Raw genomic sequence first — 16,619 nt, 5'->3', positions numbered from 1 at the left:
CTAGTAAAGGAGAGAGTAGACCATGGTACAAGTACCTAAAATAAAATTAAACAAAAATTTCATATTTTTTAAATCTAGGAATGAGAATGAAAAATAGTTTATGTTAAAAATTATCATAATTTTAAAAAATGATTTGGGAGGCTTACAACAAACATAAGAATGAGGCATTTTTATTAATAATTTATGTTAAAAATTATCATAAATTTAAATAAAATTTATTTTTCAAATTTTTTGTTATGCAAATTTATCTATTAAATTTTCATAATTAATTTTCTTTAATATTTCTTTGTGAATAGATAATAAGGCTAATTATTTAATCTGTGTAGAGACATTATTAATTTTAAATAAGTTTTTATCATCTTTAACTTTGAAAAACTATTATTGGTGAAGTAACTAATACTAAAATTGTTAACATTATTCAATAAACTATATGTGCATTTGGAAATGAATATATTCTTTTTATATAATTAAGAATGATTTAAAAAAATAAAATTTGGTTCTAGTTATCAAAAGAATAAATACGATCACAAACTCGTAGTATCTTGAAGTTTGAAATTGAAGTTTCTTTTTATTCTTTAGTAAGTACTTAAATTTAATTTTTAAATTTGAACTTTTTCATAAACCTGCTCAGTTTATTTTAAAACTATTCATTAATAAAATAATTTAAAATAAATTATTTTAATTGAGGTATATTACAATTAATTTAATAAAAGTATATTCGTATTAAAAAAATAGAAATCTCCAAGGCAACACTACATGGTTTGTTCATATCATCTCATGGAATTGCTTCTAAGCTCCCAAACTCCTTAAAGTAAAAAGACATACAAAAAAAAACAAAAGCTGAACAATTTCTACTTAAGTGAATTAGAAACTCTCAAGATTAAGACACTATTACTCTAATTTATATACAAAGAACGATTAGTAAGTTATTAAGTTGTTAGCATAAGACAAACCCAACCGAACTTAACCTACAACACAATGCAACGCAACGCAACACGAGAAACAGTGCAACCTAACAACGCACATGAGAAACAATTGTGAAGCAAGATGAACTAGACCTGCAACGCAACGCACAAAGCACTGAACCTGCAATCGCAAAATGCAGAACAAATATGATAAAAGGGGAAGTGAGAAATTAACATGAAAGTGAAAGAAAAATCGAAAGTCATTACCAATTTAAAGTTGTGATTGAGCGATTAGAGAAGAGAAAAACAAAGAAATTTAAAGCTACAGTTGAGAGGACAACGTTTGCTAAAAACGAAAGATGAAGCAGAAATGAAGAGAAGAAAATGCCATTTGTTAGGTCATGCAGGAGAATACAATGTATTGAAAAGTTAGAAAAGAGAGACCTAAAAAAATGAAAGGAAAATGAAATATTCATTTAAAAAACCTTTGACACTTACCAGAGGTTTAAGAAACTTTTGATATGTATATAAATTACTTGGGGTTATACTAACCTCTCTTGATAAACCTCCACTAAAATTCAGAATTTTTGTAGTGGAAAGTTATTAAAATAAATATTTAACTTAATAAAATATGTATAAAGAAAATATTGTAGTTGATAAAAAAAATTCAATTCTATTAAATCTTGCAAGACTCCCTTTCTGTTTTAAAAAGGTGAGGGCTGGTTTTATTAAAGGGCCTAGGTCAGCCCACTTGTTACCCCATGACCCCCTCCCAACCACTCACTCTTATTTTGTCTCCTTTCCAGAAACAATTCCCTTCTCCCTCACAGTTCTGAAGTAGAAAGATCTGCTAGGGCATAAGATTTTTCCTCCTCCGAGCTTACTGAACGCTCTTCCTCCACCTCCGTAAGTTGTAGTCGTGTCGTGGTGCTCTTCTTTTAGGGCCTGTTGTTGGGTTAGCATCTTTTAAGGTAAGGGAAGCTAATGGTTGTGCCTTAGTATGTTTTTTTTTTTATTGAATTATGGAATTGTAAGTTTATTCTTGTTTCAAGTTTGGGAATTTCGTTTTTAGCAAATTTGGGTATTTTGTTAATTGGTAGTTTAATTCCATGTATTGATAAGAAAAACTTAGTTTTCAAAATTTTAATTATTACGGAAGGGATGTTTTTGTTCAAAGAATTTGTGGTTGTCTATTTTATGAGATATATATATATATATATATATATATATATATATATATATATATATATATATATATATATATATATATATATATATATATATATACATGTATTGAATTTGGAGGGTTATAGGGACATGTTAAAAAGTGGATGCATGTGAGATTAAGTTGTGGGTCTTGGAGAAATATGGTTCTTGAGTTGAATGGAGATGGAACTCTTTTATTTTGGTAGGTGATGTAGAATATGGTACAAGGTTGGACTTTGGGTTTGTAACCATGTTTGAATTGAGGGTTTGATATTACTTAGCTAAAGTTTTGCTTTTACTCATTTATAGACTTGGTAAATGTAGAATTTAGGTAGTTTAGAATGCAATTAGAATGAGAGATATTGATTGTTATAATTGTTCAGTTTGGTATCATCTATAAACCACTTTGAAATGAGTTTGAGAAGATAAAAGTGCAAGATACCAAATTGTACAGTGGAACAAGTCAAAATCTCACAACCAAGAAGCATATGGTGTGGCGCTACCCATTTTTCTACATTGCACGCCTTTCGTAAAATGAAGGTTCCAACTTCGTTAACTGTTGGATCGAGCTGAAATTTTAACAGCTGATCCTAGACACATAGTTCTTGACTTTGACTGGTCAAATCTTGAATCGGAGGTCTGTAGTGAGAGAAGTTTTTATCGCAAGGTCCATGTAGTTTTGGTTGTTGACAACATTGACCTTTGTTGCTTGTTTGGTGCATAATTTTCTCTATAGTTATTCAATTAAGTTGGTTCTTTTTGTATTTGGTTCTTAATTCAATCATCTTTAATTTCAATATAAATACAAAAATTTTGGAGCTTTACACAAGCTGCAGTTTTATTTCTAAAATTCCAAATTGTTTGCATAATGTGTTGTTAAGTTGGATTGGATAAAAATTATAAGAATTAGTTATTTTCCAAGAGAGACATATGTTGTATGGTTTTTAATATGTGTTTTAAAATGCTTGTGTGAGAATATAGGAGATTCCATGGGGGAAATCCTATTTGATTTAATTAGTAGTGTGTTCATTGATGTAAGGAGTCAGTACTAGAGGTTTATCTTGATACTCTAATGTTCATTCAAGACTCATGTAGAGTGGAATGAGTCATGTGGTGAGAGTGGCAGAAGGTCTTTTCTTTAAGAACAGTCTCAAGGTTCTTATGATGATTTAAGGGACTAACCTTGTGTGGTGGGGTAAAATCCATTGACAATGACTCTGCAGATAGTAGATGCCACCACAAGTGCAATTGAGTCTAGATCCAGATAATTGAGTCTAGAGTGTCATCTTGTGTGATGGGTTAGTTGATATTACTTAGCTTAGTGTAATTTGTGCATTGTTCTGTAATTCTTTTGAGTGTTATATATATATATATATATATATATATATATATATATATATATATATATATATATATATATATGTGTGTGTGTGTGTGTGTGTGTGTTTTTTTTTTTTTTTTCTTTTTGCAAGTAACTTACTCTTTTCTCTTTGTGTCTGCTTTCTGTATGGTTATTCTTTTTGCAATGAATACCAAATTTTGGTGTGAGCAGTGTGGAGATTCGTGGAGATTGTTCCGATGGTGGAGATGCCGATGTTTAGACTAGGTGGTAGTTTTTGCTCTTTGGATGACCCTTTTGAAGAACAATTTTAATTGTAATCCTTTGTTCTATTGAGCAATCTTTCTACCAACTATTTCATGTTTAAGTTATGTTATTAACATTGTTTTGTGTCTTAACTTTCCTTTTGGTATATTATGAATAAATGTAATGGTTGAATCCTTTATACTTCACGTCTCGTGCTCTAATTATTTATAATTATATGATATTTTATTTATTAAAATTATTTTATTAAATTGGGATCATACAAGTCTTGTCCATCAAATATATTTAGCAAGTGGAATATTACTTGAGAAAAAAAGTCACGATGATAAGATTTGAATCTCCGTTCTATTTTTATTTAATTGAAAATTGTTTACTTGAATGAAAATATTAAAAAGTTCAAGTTTACTTAAAGAAAAAATCAATCAAATTTTAAAATAATTTAAAAAATGCGTGAATAATATAATTTCTGAACAATTTCAAATAATTAATTCAATTCAAAACATTATAAACAATGATTTATCAAATTAACTAAAAAACGTTCAGTTTCAGACATGCAAACAAATTTTCACTCAATCATAATTCCTAAACTTAATATGATATGATCATATCACCTCAGGTAAAGATTGTGTATTCTAAAAGATCTATAAAAAAAATATACATAAGTTTCCTTAACTGTTTATATTATTCAAAACCAAATAATAAGGTTATTCCAAGATTTAGATAGTTATAACAATATATACAAACATAATCAAATTTCAGCATTTAATAAAACAAGTTGAGAGAGACACTCTTTTCCCAACTTGTCTTAAGTGACTACCAATAATGACAAAATTATAAAAAAATCCGAGGAAATATGGTGTAGAGGTAGCTTAAAATAGAATAGAATAGCCGTAAAAGCAATAAGATTGTCTACGTCAATATTCTTACAACATATATAAATGATCGATCCGGAACATAAATCTCCGGTGTCATAAATACACACGTCTCTTTACTTGTCTGCTTTAGTTAAATACATTATTATGAAGATGTTTTTGATGAATAAATATGGTGCAGAAGAATTTACAAGACATTAATAATTAATGAGCGACGGTACTGTCGTTTTTGAAAATTAAAAAAAAAAAATCCAGTGAATGAGTTATGTTATGTAGGTGTTAGAAGTAGGGATTTAAAAAAAAAAAAATACCGCAAAACATATATTAAAAATGATATCCACTACTCGCAAATACGGTTATTTTTTATACCGCATGTTAACGGGGCGGGTACGAGTATCTGTACCCGTGAATATTCGTACCTGTTAAATTTTAATTTACAAAAATACCCATATATATATATATATATTAGTAAAAAACATTCTGATCTAATTTTTTTCTAAGCTACACATCTCGTCTTGTCTTCTGTATTCATTCTTCCAGCTTCAAGTACTGTATTAGTACGTTGTCTTCTTCCAAGTACACCCCTTGACATCCTTCTTTTTCCTTTCTTTAAAATTGAGCATATACATCAAACCTTATATAAACACGTTTATGGTATGTTTGTTGTCAAATGATGAAGTTAACAAAATAAGAATACTGGGCATATCACAGTTAAGGTTTATTATTTGTTTATTTTGTTTATTTTTTAGAAATGAATTAGAGAAAGTGAGTTTGTTGATCCAAGGAATAATTAAAGAATTTTCATTGTGTTGAACATCATTTTATATTTATTTTTATAATTATTTGGACTCATATGAACTTGAGTTTATTTGAACTTTATCTAAAATTTATGACAGATGTATTTTATTTTATTTGAATTTATGATTAAATATTTTTTTAAATAATTTTGTAAATACCTATATATGTGAATATCAACGGATATGAAAAAAAGAGACAGTTATTAATAAAAAAATAGATATATACGGAACAAATATTTATCCGGCAGGTAGGATACGGGAGAACTACTATCAATACCATACCTCCGTTGACATGAAATAGATAAAATAAAGAGAGGAAAGAAATATGAGTAGATAAAAGAAGTCACATAACCATTTTATTTAATTAAACAACAAGATCAACAAGTTTCAAGATGCAACAAACAAAGAAAGGAGAGAAGGTAGTAATAATCCTCCGTCGACAGCGGTGGAAGCGTGTGGAGAAGGAATGTAAAAGAAAAACGGAAAACAGTAAAAGAAGAAAGAACATAAAGCATTGGGATATGTGACTGGCAGCGGGATCATATGAGATCAAGGACAGTTATTAAGAAGTGTATCTGTGACAAAAGAGACGATGAAGGGGAGGCCAGGGACGGCACGGTTTAGGGCATTGCCGACGCAAATTCGTGCTTGGACAACAGGCAACGGCGTAAGGAGGGCGCAGCAGGAAGGGGCGGTGGTCGGGGGTGGTACACCCACTGTAATATTCAGCAAATTCAACACACATAGTCTCAACACAAATACTGTATTCTCAGGACATTCATCACGAATTACAGGAGGCATAGGTTGTGCACCTGGAACAGCTTGAGGGTTCACTATTGAGACTGATACTAGACACAGAGACACCACTACGGCAATGTATTCACTCAAACCCATTTCGCACTTCCTTACTTTTCTTTTCTATATGCTTACGGATTCTCAAGCATCAACAACTCAACACAACCTCCTATTTATACCCTACCTACCAACTTCTGCTTTTCGGCTTCATCATTTCTTTTCACTTAACAAAACTATAACTAAACAACCCTTCTAATTAATTATACATATATATTTTTAACTTAACAAACAAATTCATTCAATAGATTTTTAATTTTATGTTATTATTGTAAGAGATAAATATGTTTTTAATATATTAATTTTAAAGCAAAATTAAAATTTGTCTGTATTTCAAAGTTTGATATAATTTAATCTTTAAATTTGAAAAATGAAGGAAAATAATCATTCTAATCTAATAACGTTAAACTTTTTATGTTCTGGATTGAAGTTTGAATTGGTTAGATCGTTTGACACATTATAGTTCAAATGTTGGTCTCAAATGTCGTTTAATACATAAAATATATTAACATATTTGGATTAAAAACTCTATATTCATTCATTTAAAAAGTTAAAAAATTAAAATATATCAAAGTTTTGACACGAATAAATTCTAATTTTATATATAAATTTATAGATTAAAAATATATTTAATCACGATAACGTTCAGTTTCATCTTTATAAAAGAAAAAAAAAAAATATATATATATATATATATATATATATATATTTGTAAAATTCATCTACTGACATCATATTATTATAAAATTATAAAATAATTAAAATAATAAGTTAAAAATATAATCATATCACTTAGTTAAAAAAATAATAAGTATTCAATTAAAAATCTAATTTTTTTAAAATACTTATATATCATATAAATGTAACTAAAGATTCTCAAATTTATCATAAACTTAACTTAAATATAAATTATATTGTGTGCCGTGTTCTGCAGGCCAGTTTCATAGAGTTTTTAGTAAGGTAATAATTCCTATTAATTTCCTTCAAAACTGGCTCATGTAATAGAGCTTCTAAACAACTAAAAGCTGCAATATATATTAATTTTATTGTACAGGCCAACTAGTGTGGTAAAATTAGACCTCACCCCTTTAAGTGTATATATATAATTGGACTAGATTACTCCAAATTAAAAAAAAAAATTGTATAAAAACACAATTCAACAATGCAAACTTAATTGACGACAGTGTATCCTCCACTATTTTCAATATCGCAGGTTTCTCTACCAATGTTCCCATTTCATCTGACTAAAGAGACCATCGTTGTGCCTTGTTCCCTTGTGTTTCTTTGTTACTACGTGTCTTTCTTATTATGGGTTTATTTAATATGGTAGTTTGTCAGCAAACAAATTGTTTGAGTTGAGGCGCACCTCAATTATTAGGGAGAAGTCTGTTGTGAATATAGATAATAGAAAATGCAGTTTGTTCTGAATTTGAATGAGAAGACTTCATCGATCACTGGTTTAGAAGATCAATAAATAAATAAATAAATATATATATATATATATATATATATATATATATATATATATATAACCACTTACGAGCATGCACTTCGTATGGTATACATATTAACTATTTCTAATATCTTCCATTTGAACTATAATTATAAAGTTTGACATCAAATCAAATTTGATACTATAAAATATATTATTTGCAGGCACGTGAGTTGGGATGACATGTGTCATTTGATGAAGTATTTCAGCAGATGCATATCTGGAAGGATACTGGCGAGTATGTGGATGAGAGGTCTAGAAAGACAAATGTAAGTCTCTTTCAATTTCAAAATATTAGTTACTCTTAAACTATATATATATATATATCACAATATAATGATAAATGTTCATTTTTTACTTACAGAAGAATTTCTAAGCTATCCCAAGTCAGATATGAGGTATCCTCATGTGGTGCTGATGGAACACAGGAGCAATCCTCTGTTAATCTCACACAGGACGAGAATATCAGGACTAGGTGTTGGATTGAGACGGTTGGAGGAAAAAAGAAAGGAAGATTTTATGGGGCTGGCCAACTTGTTTCAAAATATACGGGTTCAAAAGAAAGCCTATCAGCTTCTTCCTCTTCTAATACAGAGGACCTCACAAACATTAGGCAACAACTTTCACGAAACCTAGAGGAAAATGAGCAATTGAAGACTGAGTTTCGATCCTTTCAATCACTAGTCCTGCAATATCTCCCTCCTGATGCTCAAGCTCGTCTTCAGCAGGCACAGCTACAGCCACAACCGCAATCTCAGCAACAAAATAATGAAGAATCTTCTCCAGATTATGAAGATTATTAGCTCTTCATTTCCTTAAGAAAAACATTTACCATGTACTTAAACTTGATATTTATTATGTTTTACTTGGTATCATGGTCATGTATATTTTACTTGACAAATATTGTTATGTTATGCTACATATTATTTGGTATGTTTTGTGTGATGGAATTTTATGAGTATCTTGTAGTGCTGCAATTGTTTGGAATGTTAGAATTTTCTGGAATTGTGTTAGAGTATTTTATATGCAGGTAATTGGAAAATGCTAAATAAACAGATGTTGCTGGATACAACACTTTATTTACCGACGAATTATCGACGGCCTAATTCGTCGGTAAATACATACGTTTATGCATTGCCATTACCGACTGTCGATAATTACTGAAGGATTTATCCGTCGGTAATGGCAATGTATAAACGTATGTAGTTTCCGAAGGATTAGTCCGTCGATAATTACCGAAGGCTCAATCCGTTGGTAATAAGCGATGACTTTTGCAAAGGATGTTTCCGTCGGTAAATACTAACGAATTTCAAGCGTCCGTCGGTAAACTGTTATTGACGATGCGTTAGTTGACGGATTTCTGGCTGTCGGTAGTCCGTCGGTAATACCAATTTACCAACGGATTTGTGACATTACAGACGAATTATTGTCGTCGGTAAATTTGATTTTTCTTGTAGTGATATGAAGAGACATACATGTCAATCATCTATCCTATAAACAGACATACATGCCAATCATTTATCCTATAAACACTCAACAAGTGTGGGATGTTATTTATTTTCTTGATGTATTGCCTCCAACTGAAAAAATAGTCTGGAAAGTCAAAAAAGAACAGAAGACTAGAACCTCGAGAGTTAAAGAAGGACCAAAAACAGTTAAGAAAATGTGGTTAATGTGAATGATGTGGCATTTGTAAAGAACTTGGAAACAACAGAAAATATTGTCTCTAGCTAAGTCACTAAAAACAATCTTCTCATTCAAGTTAACCACCAACTTCAAGTACACCAATTACACCACCTCCAGGAACTCGATTTTTTGAAAGATCACAATTGACATGTGAAACCAAGGTGGTATGCTTCTTGAAGATTTGATGAAGATTTAATGAAGCTCTTTTGAACTATCTTGAAGCCATTAACCATTGGAATGAAGCCTACATTGATAAAAGAAAGGTGATTTGATGGTATTCATGTTGATCAAGGTTGGAACTTGTGCTCTTCACATAGTTACATCATTAAGAAAGTGTATTTGAAGTTTGTAATTCATATTGCTGACCTTGTAGCATTAATTAAATGTATTTGGTCTTTGTTATGTTTTTTAATCTGTTGAATGGTTTTTCAACAAGTTAAAATGTCTTTTTTAATTTGTTGAATGGTTTTTAAACATGTTAAAAGGTTGGCTGCAATAGTCTTAAACTGCAACAAATTCAATCAGTTGATTTATTTTTTAATCGACTGATTTTAATTAAGTCAAGTGAAATCAACCGATTGATTTGGAAATCAACTTATTGAATTCGTAACAGTTTGACTATAAAAGTTATGATTTTCGAAAGAGATGTGTGTTGATCATTTTTTAGCGTGAAATTATTCTGGAAACTCTCTCCTTCGTGATCATACAGTTTGCAGCAGTTGAAAATTGATCTTGGATCAATTCTTGGAGCTTTTGGCTTGGTTTGAAGCTTATAGAAAGTGGTTTGTGGTAGGCTGGGTTGTGCTACCATTGAGATTTGATCTTTCTCAAGCTTTGTGTGTGTGCCTGGTGGTTTTCCAGGTCTGCAAGAGGGTTCTTGTTGTGCTGGTGTGACTCTTGTGTGATTCAAGAGTCTTTTGTGTGGTTTTTGCATATTTTGAAAGTGTAAGGGTGGATACTTTGTAAATCTTTTGAAATAGTGCAAAGTCAAGCTCAGGTTGCCTTGACAAACTGGATGTAGCTGAGGTTTGAGTGAACCAATATAAAAATCTTGTGGTCTCTTATCTTCTCTAACCTTCATCTCTTGCATATTCATTTTAAAGTTGAAAGAACTTGTGTTTTAATCATCTTTTTCATGTTCTTGCATGTTTTCATGACATATGCAACATTGAGCATGTTTGCATAATCATTTAGAACTTGTCTTGATCATTCTTGTGCATTGTTCCTGGTTTAAAACTCGAAACTGCATTTCTGCATTTTTTCCCAGTATTTCAGTCGACTGTTGTTCTATTTCAATTGGTTGATTATACCATAACATAATCTGTTTAGTAAAATCAATCGATTAACTATGTTTTTGACCGATTGAAAGTATACAGTTCAGTAATGTTTGCACCCTAACTTGATGATCTAATTGATTCAATTAAAAGTGGTTTTTAGCTTTCAAAAATAGCCTAAATTTTTAACTAGTCAATTCAACCCTCCGCCCCCTTCTTGACATTTCAACCATTTCAAAACTTACAATCACAACCACTCAGTCTTCTAAACCATTCCAACCAACACTACTAAATCTAATTCATTCTCCACCTCTCCCATCACAAGCCAAACCAAACACAAGGCAGAAATTGAAATATAGGATAAGATGTGTTTGGAAAACCAAAAAAGAACAGAACACTAGAACCATGGGAGTTAAAGAAGGACGAAAAACAATTAAGAAAACGTGATTTACGCAAAAGAGGTGGCACTTGTAAAGAACTTTGAAACAATAGAAAATGTTGTCTCCAACTAACTCACTCGAAACAACCTTCTCATGGAAGTCAACCACCAAATTCAAGTACACCAACTACACCACCTCTAGGAACTTGGTTTTGTGAAGGATCACAACCACCACTACAAACAACTCATTGTTGTAAACACACTTAGCACATATTATGTTAATTACATTACATCCATCTACATTTTACAACGAAACATGGAATTTTCATTAACAACGAAATTATGATGATATCAATTACAACAACAAAAACAAATAATCCTTATTAACAACTTTTGGAATCCTTATGAAATTTCTCTAGATTATATATCTTCTTTCTTTGTCTCACAATATAGCATTTCTTTCATCACCACCATCTTCAATGCACCATTTTAAATAATTGTACCCCATCAAATCCTCACTTTCACTTTGTTTTTCAAAAGAACCATAACAAAATACAACCTTATAGTTTGGACAAATCCTCACAAAACAAAACATAAATTTCATGAATCTAATCTTATAGTCATTCTCAACACTACAACCTATACACAATTGCAAATAAGTATTACACTCAATCGTCTAGAGCCATCATTATGAGAGGAAAGGGATGATTTTGCATCTCCAAACATTATATGAGCTAAATGAAGACGAGTGACACTTAGACATAAAGACAACACCATTAATGAGGACAAAGTACGTTTCCTCTTCCAAAAAAGACAAAAGTTGTAACCTTAACCTCTTGAATTACATTCCAAATTTAAAAAATGTGACACGTGTATTTTATTTAGTTAACATTTATTAAAATCTAATAAAAATAATCAAATTAGATAATTTAAAAAATATATATAAACTTAATTGAAAAAAAATTAAAATACCCGATTAAATAATTAAAATAAAAATTATAATTAAATAAGAATTTTAGCCGATAATATATTATAAATATTAAAAAATGTGGTACACAAGAGTGTGTATAAATTTACTCATTTAAAATCATTGAACATTAACTATGTTAGTAGTTAAAGTAACAAAAGAATAAGCTTAACTCATCTTAAAAACTTAAATTAGAGCACCATAACATAATATTTAAATATAAAGCATGAAAATATAAATGATTAGGAACATAAAAGATTAAAAAAAAATAGCTTATAAATTTCAAGAACAGATCGGAAATGTCAATCCAGTAGTAATTCATGGCAAAGGCGTAAATACTCACAAGTTTGGTGAAGCCCAACGAACTCTCGTTGATCCTTCTTCTTCGGTTGGTTGTTTTATTTGGGCAAGCTCCGCTGCTTTCTCCGCCTCCTCTTCTCCGATCAGTCTCCGTCAATCTTCCGGTCAATATCCGGCAACTCTCAGGTCAACATCCGGAAAACCTCTGATCGTTCTTCGGTACGCTTTTTTGTCAACCTCCGTCGACACTTCACGTCCATCCTCCTTTGTATCGTCACATTGCTCGTTATTTTCTGAGATTCTATTTGCAAAGTTTAAAAGTTATAAACATATTTATTGGCAAAATATACAAAAGTTTCTTCATAGATATATGTGCGCGTGTGTTTGAAATTAACGTTTAAGTTATTGTTGCTGTTGTTGTTTCTAATTCTTGTATTGGATCTGATTGATTCGAATTGGGATGGTAGGGTAGAGAAATTGGGAACAATGAGTCAGGTATTTGACGGGTACGAGCGACAATACTGTGAACTATCAGCGAATCTTTCGCGGCAATGCACTGGGGCTTCCTCTCTTGATGGAGGTAATGCAATCAATCTCTTTCTTCACACACACTCTTCAGTTCCACCCTTATAATATTGTTGAGGCTAATGATTTTGAGGCCGTATATAGGAACGGGAAGAACATCGTAAAATCTAATGATCAAGTTGGGCTCACAGGATATTATACAATGGTTAATTACTTATTTTGTCCCTTTACGTACATAGACTACTTGTTTTAGTTTTACACGTACACTTTTTAATCCGTTTTAATTTCTAACGTATAAAATTGTAAGGATTCAAACAGATTAAAAGGTTTATATGAACTAAATGAGTAAAAAAAAATGTATGCTCGGGGACTGAAGTAGTAGTTTCTGTGTGTAGGGACTAAATTGTAATGATAGTACAAGTATTGAGATTAAATGAGTATTTTTTTTTTTTTCATCAGCAAAGTGTATATATATCTATATATATTGTAGCACTTTGAATGCTTCAACCCTTATAAAAAAGTATTTACATTGTTCAGTGGGCTTTAGGTCTCCATAAACATGATTAAAACCTCTACATTTGAATAACTAAACCTTATGTAATTACTTATCGAATATGATGATGGAGTTTTACTTCTCATGATCACTGGATTACTATAAGATTATTAAATGCTTCTCTTTCAAAGTTGGTATCATGAATACTGGAACTGTTGGATGTAATGTTTTTATATGATTTTAAAACTGGAAAAAACTTAAATGAAGTTCTTTAGATGCTTTTTAGTTCTGTTTTCTAATCAAAATTGGAGTTTCACACTGGTAACTCGCACAACAGAAGTGGACATTTAAAGTTGGCATTGAATAATGAGTTGGGCTCCTATTTTGATTAGAGAACAACGCTAAAAACATCTGAAAAACTCCTCCTAAGTTTTGTCCTTTAAAATTTTCGTTTTGCTAGTTTTAGCAGACGCAACTATAAGCGTGCTGTATGAGACTTAAACATGCATCAAAGGCTTGCTATGGGGGAATGCATGATGAAGAGATTTTCCTTCTGATAAACTATGTTATTCATATAATTTCTGCTGAACAGACTTAAGCTTTTTGTTAAGGATGTAATTTTTTATTAAGTCCCATCCCACAACATACACGCACGCAAAAGAAATGGATAAGGACTGTAGCTTTCTCTGTCTAATGTTTGCTGGTTACCTTATGTGCCGCAGAAAAAAAGAAGCAGAAACTTTCTGACATAAAAGCTGGATTAGATGATGCTGAAACATTGGTATAATCGAACTTATCTTCTCTTTCTCCTCCTGATGTTTTGCTCAATTATAATTCTTGCTTGAATATTTTCAGATTCGGAAAATGGACCTTGAGGCTAGGAGTTTACAGCCTAGTATGAAGGCAACTCTTCTTGCCAAGTTAAGGGAATACAAAACTGATTTAACCAATTTGAAGACCGAAGTTAAGAGAGTTACTACATCTAATGTCAGTTTCGCTGCTAGAGATGACTTGTTGGAATCAGGAAGTTCTGATACACTGGCGGTATCTCTCTTATACATCCCTTCCTTAGATATTAATAGGTGTCAATGTAACTAATTTTGAACTGGGAGATTTGAGACTAGATTTGGCTGGTAATTTTCGTTGTTAGAAATGGCTTTTTGGAAGTTAAAAGTCGTGAATTGCCTTCAAGCCAAAGTTGGCCAAGTATTGAAGTATGTATGGGCCTCCAAGCCGTAATACCCACATTTATATAGCACTAAATTACTGAAGTCTTGTGTGTATTCTAGGGTTGGAGAGAGCCAGAAACATTGCATGATGTGTAGATATTTTGAATCTCAACTTCCGGATTCTTTGACATCTGGCAATTTCTTTCACCTCCATCTCAGTGCTACGTTTCTTATGCACTACAGTGCAACGATAGATGATACATTACCTTCTTTTCATTTATTTTGCATTCTAATAGCTACTTATGGATGCTAGGACAGGTATCAAATGATCAAAAGGGAAGACTTCTAATGTCTACTGAAAGACTTAATCAATCCTCTGATAGAATAAAGGATAGCAGAAAAACAATGCTGGAGACAGAGGAGCTTGGTGTCTCTATCCTCCAAGATTTGCATCTACAACGACAATCCCTACTCCATGCCCATAAGACAGTAAGTTCCACCACTGGGAGTTTTTAATTGCCCCCTTTCATCTAGATGATTTAGCATTTGATGCTCAAGCTCAACTAGCAGATGCACTTATAAGTTATAAGCACTTCACTGGTTAAAATGGTTTCCCAAAACCTTACTCCTGATAAGTTGTCACGAGTAGAATAGTAATCGTTTCTGGTTTCAGCTCCATGGGGTGGATGATAACATCAGCAAGAGCAAGAAGATTTTGTCAGCCATGTCAAGAAGGATGAACAGGAACAAATGGATTGTAGGCTCCTTATTGACAGCTATGGTCGTTGCAGTTATAATCATTTTATATTTCAAGCTGACTCGTTAGCCTGCTATCTTAGCTTCTCATATGGCTAACTATAAGTTGCCTAACAATGTCAGTTTTTTCAAGAGCTGTTTGAGCAACGGTTCTTAAAATTTCTTATTACATGAAAAATTCTTTCATTTGAGAAAATGACAATGGTACCATTACACTTTCCTGTGATGCATCATTATTGATACTTCAGATTGGCGTATACAAAGAAAATAGAAGTATCGTCACTATACCAAAGATAAAAACAACAGAAATGGCACATGTCCTTTATAGCCAAATCCTTTTCCTGTTTATTATATCTCAATTCCATCCTACCAAACATTTTCATTACATGCTACCTATTCAAGATAAGGATGAATGACTCAAATTTTTAGGAGGAATCAATATTCTCTAATAAAGCTCTGGTTAAATATTTAGTTATAAATAAGTATTTGACATTTTCTTAATTTAAAAATGAAGGTTTTTTTTTTCTATGACAATGGCTTCATGTACCATTCTATTTTTCAAATGTAATCACAAAATTGACTTTTTAAAAGTTGCTATACCTTTCGGAAGATACAATTATTCATTGAATGATGGATTATAGAATCCCAAAATAATTTGGAAAAATATATCTCTGGATAGTATCTAAAACTAACTTTTAACTAGTTCAATTTAATTATTCTGTAACATTCTATAGAACAAATTTTAATTACGAAATAAAATTCTGAAATCATTTAAAATATATGTCTACAAGTTAGAACTTACTAAAATATTTTATTCATAATGCTTTTTAAAACCTTTCATAAGGCTTGTTTGGGTAAGTCATTCATATTATCCAAGAGAAAGTGATGGGTGTGCTTACAGATGAGCTTGTCTGCTCAATTTTTCCTTTTCCTGGTTCAGTGGTCTTATTGTCTTAGAGTTGTCATGTTCAAGCTCATTAATTAATATTTGTGATAATTAATTACTAATTGGCCTCGGAGAAAAGAGTGGTAGGATTTGAAGCCATGTGCTACAACAATCACAAACACATATTCCTTCACTCGTTCTCACGTTTTTTGATTTGGTAGTGAGCACTGCAAACTGTGTAGTGGCTCGGCGTAGCTGTGTTGCACTCATCCCATCATAAGCTTTCAGCAGGTTTGAAAAAACTTTTCGAATAAAATATTTTAAATGATTGAATGATTAATACGAATATAACTTAAAATTCTTATTTTGAAGTATATTGTTTTAAATGATTTTGGAACGTGTATTTAACAATGATTGAATGATATGTTTTTTAATTTATTTTGTAGATAAGAATTTC

The 16,619-nt window shown here is 31.2% G+C and overlaps 2 protein-coding genes across 4 annotated transcripts; one reads left to right on the top strand and one right to left on the bottom strand.

The window, feature by feature from the left end:
* Positions 1-5,932: 5,932 nt before the first annotated feature.
* On the bottom strand, positions 5,933-6,277 carry LOC114163412 (14 kDa proline-rich protein DC2.15-like). The gene has a single exon (XM_028047731.1). It carries the CDS (start codon positions 6,275-6,277, stop codon positions 5,933-5,935), a length of 345 nt encoding a protein of 114 aa, XP_027903532.1.
* A 6,024-nt stretch (positions 6,278-12,301) lies between these two features.
* LOC114162207 (vesicle transport v-SNARE 11-like) lies at positions 12,302-15,496 on the top strand. Of its 3 annotated transcripts, none has more exons than XM_028046021.1 (6): positions 12,302-12,552; positions 12,806-12,913; positions 14,074-14,132; positions 14,207-14,395; positions 14,839-15,009; positions 15,194-15,496. In XM_028046021.1, exons 2-6 carry the CDS (start codon positions 12,820-12,822, stop codon positions 15,344-15,346), a joined length of 666 nt encoding a protein of 221 aa, XP_027901822.1. In that variant the 5' UTR covers positions 12,302-12,552; positions 12,806-12,819; the 3' UTR covers positions 15,347-15,496. The 3 variants fall into 3 exon arrangements, with proteins under 3 accessions (XP_027901822.1, XP_027901823.1, XP_027901821.1); XM_028046022.1 differs by having other exon boundaries at positions 12,316-12,519; positions 12,801-12,913; XM_028046020.1 differs by having other exon boundaries at positions 12,318-12,552; positions 12,801-12,913.
* Positions 15,497-16,619: the final 1,123 nt, after the last annotated feature.

The sequence above is a fragment of the Vigna unguiculata genome, chromosome 9 (assembly GCF_004118075.2).
Source record: "Vigna unguiculata cultivar IT97K-499-35 chromosome 9, ASM411807v1, whole genome shotgun sequence".
Lineage (NCBI taxonomy): Eukaryota > Viridiplantae > Streptophyta > Magnoliopsida > Fabales > Fabaceae > Vigna > Vigna unguiculata.
Note: the sequence above shows the minus strand (reverse complement) of the source record. Positions and strands in the feature narration are given on the sequence as shown.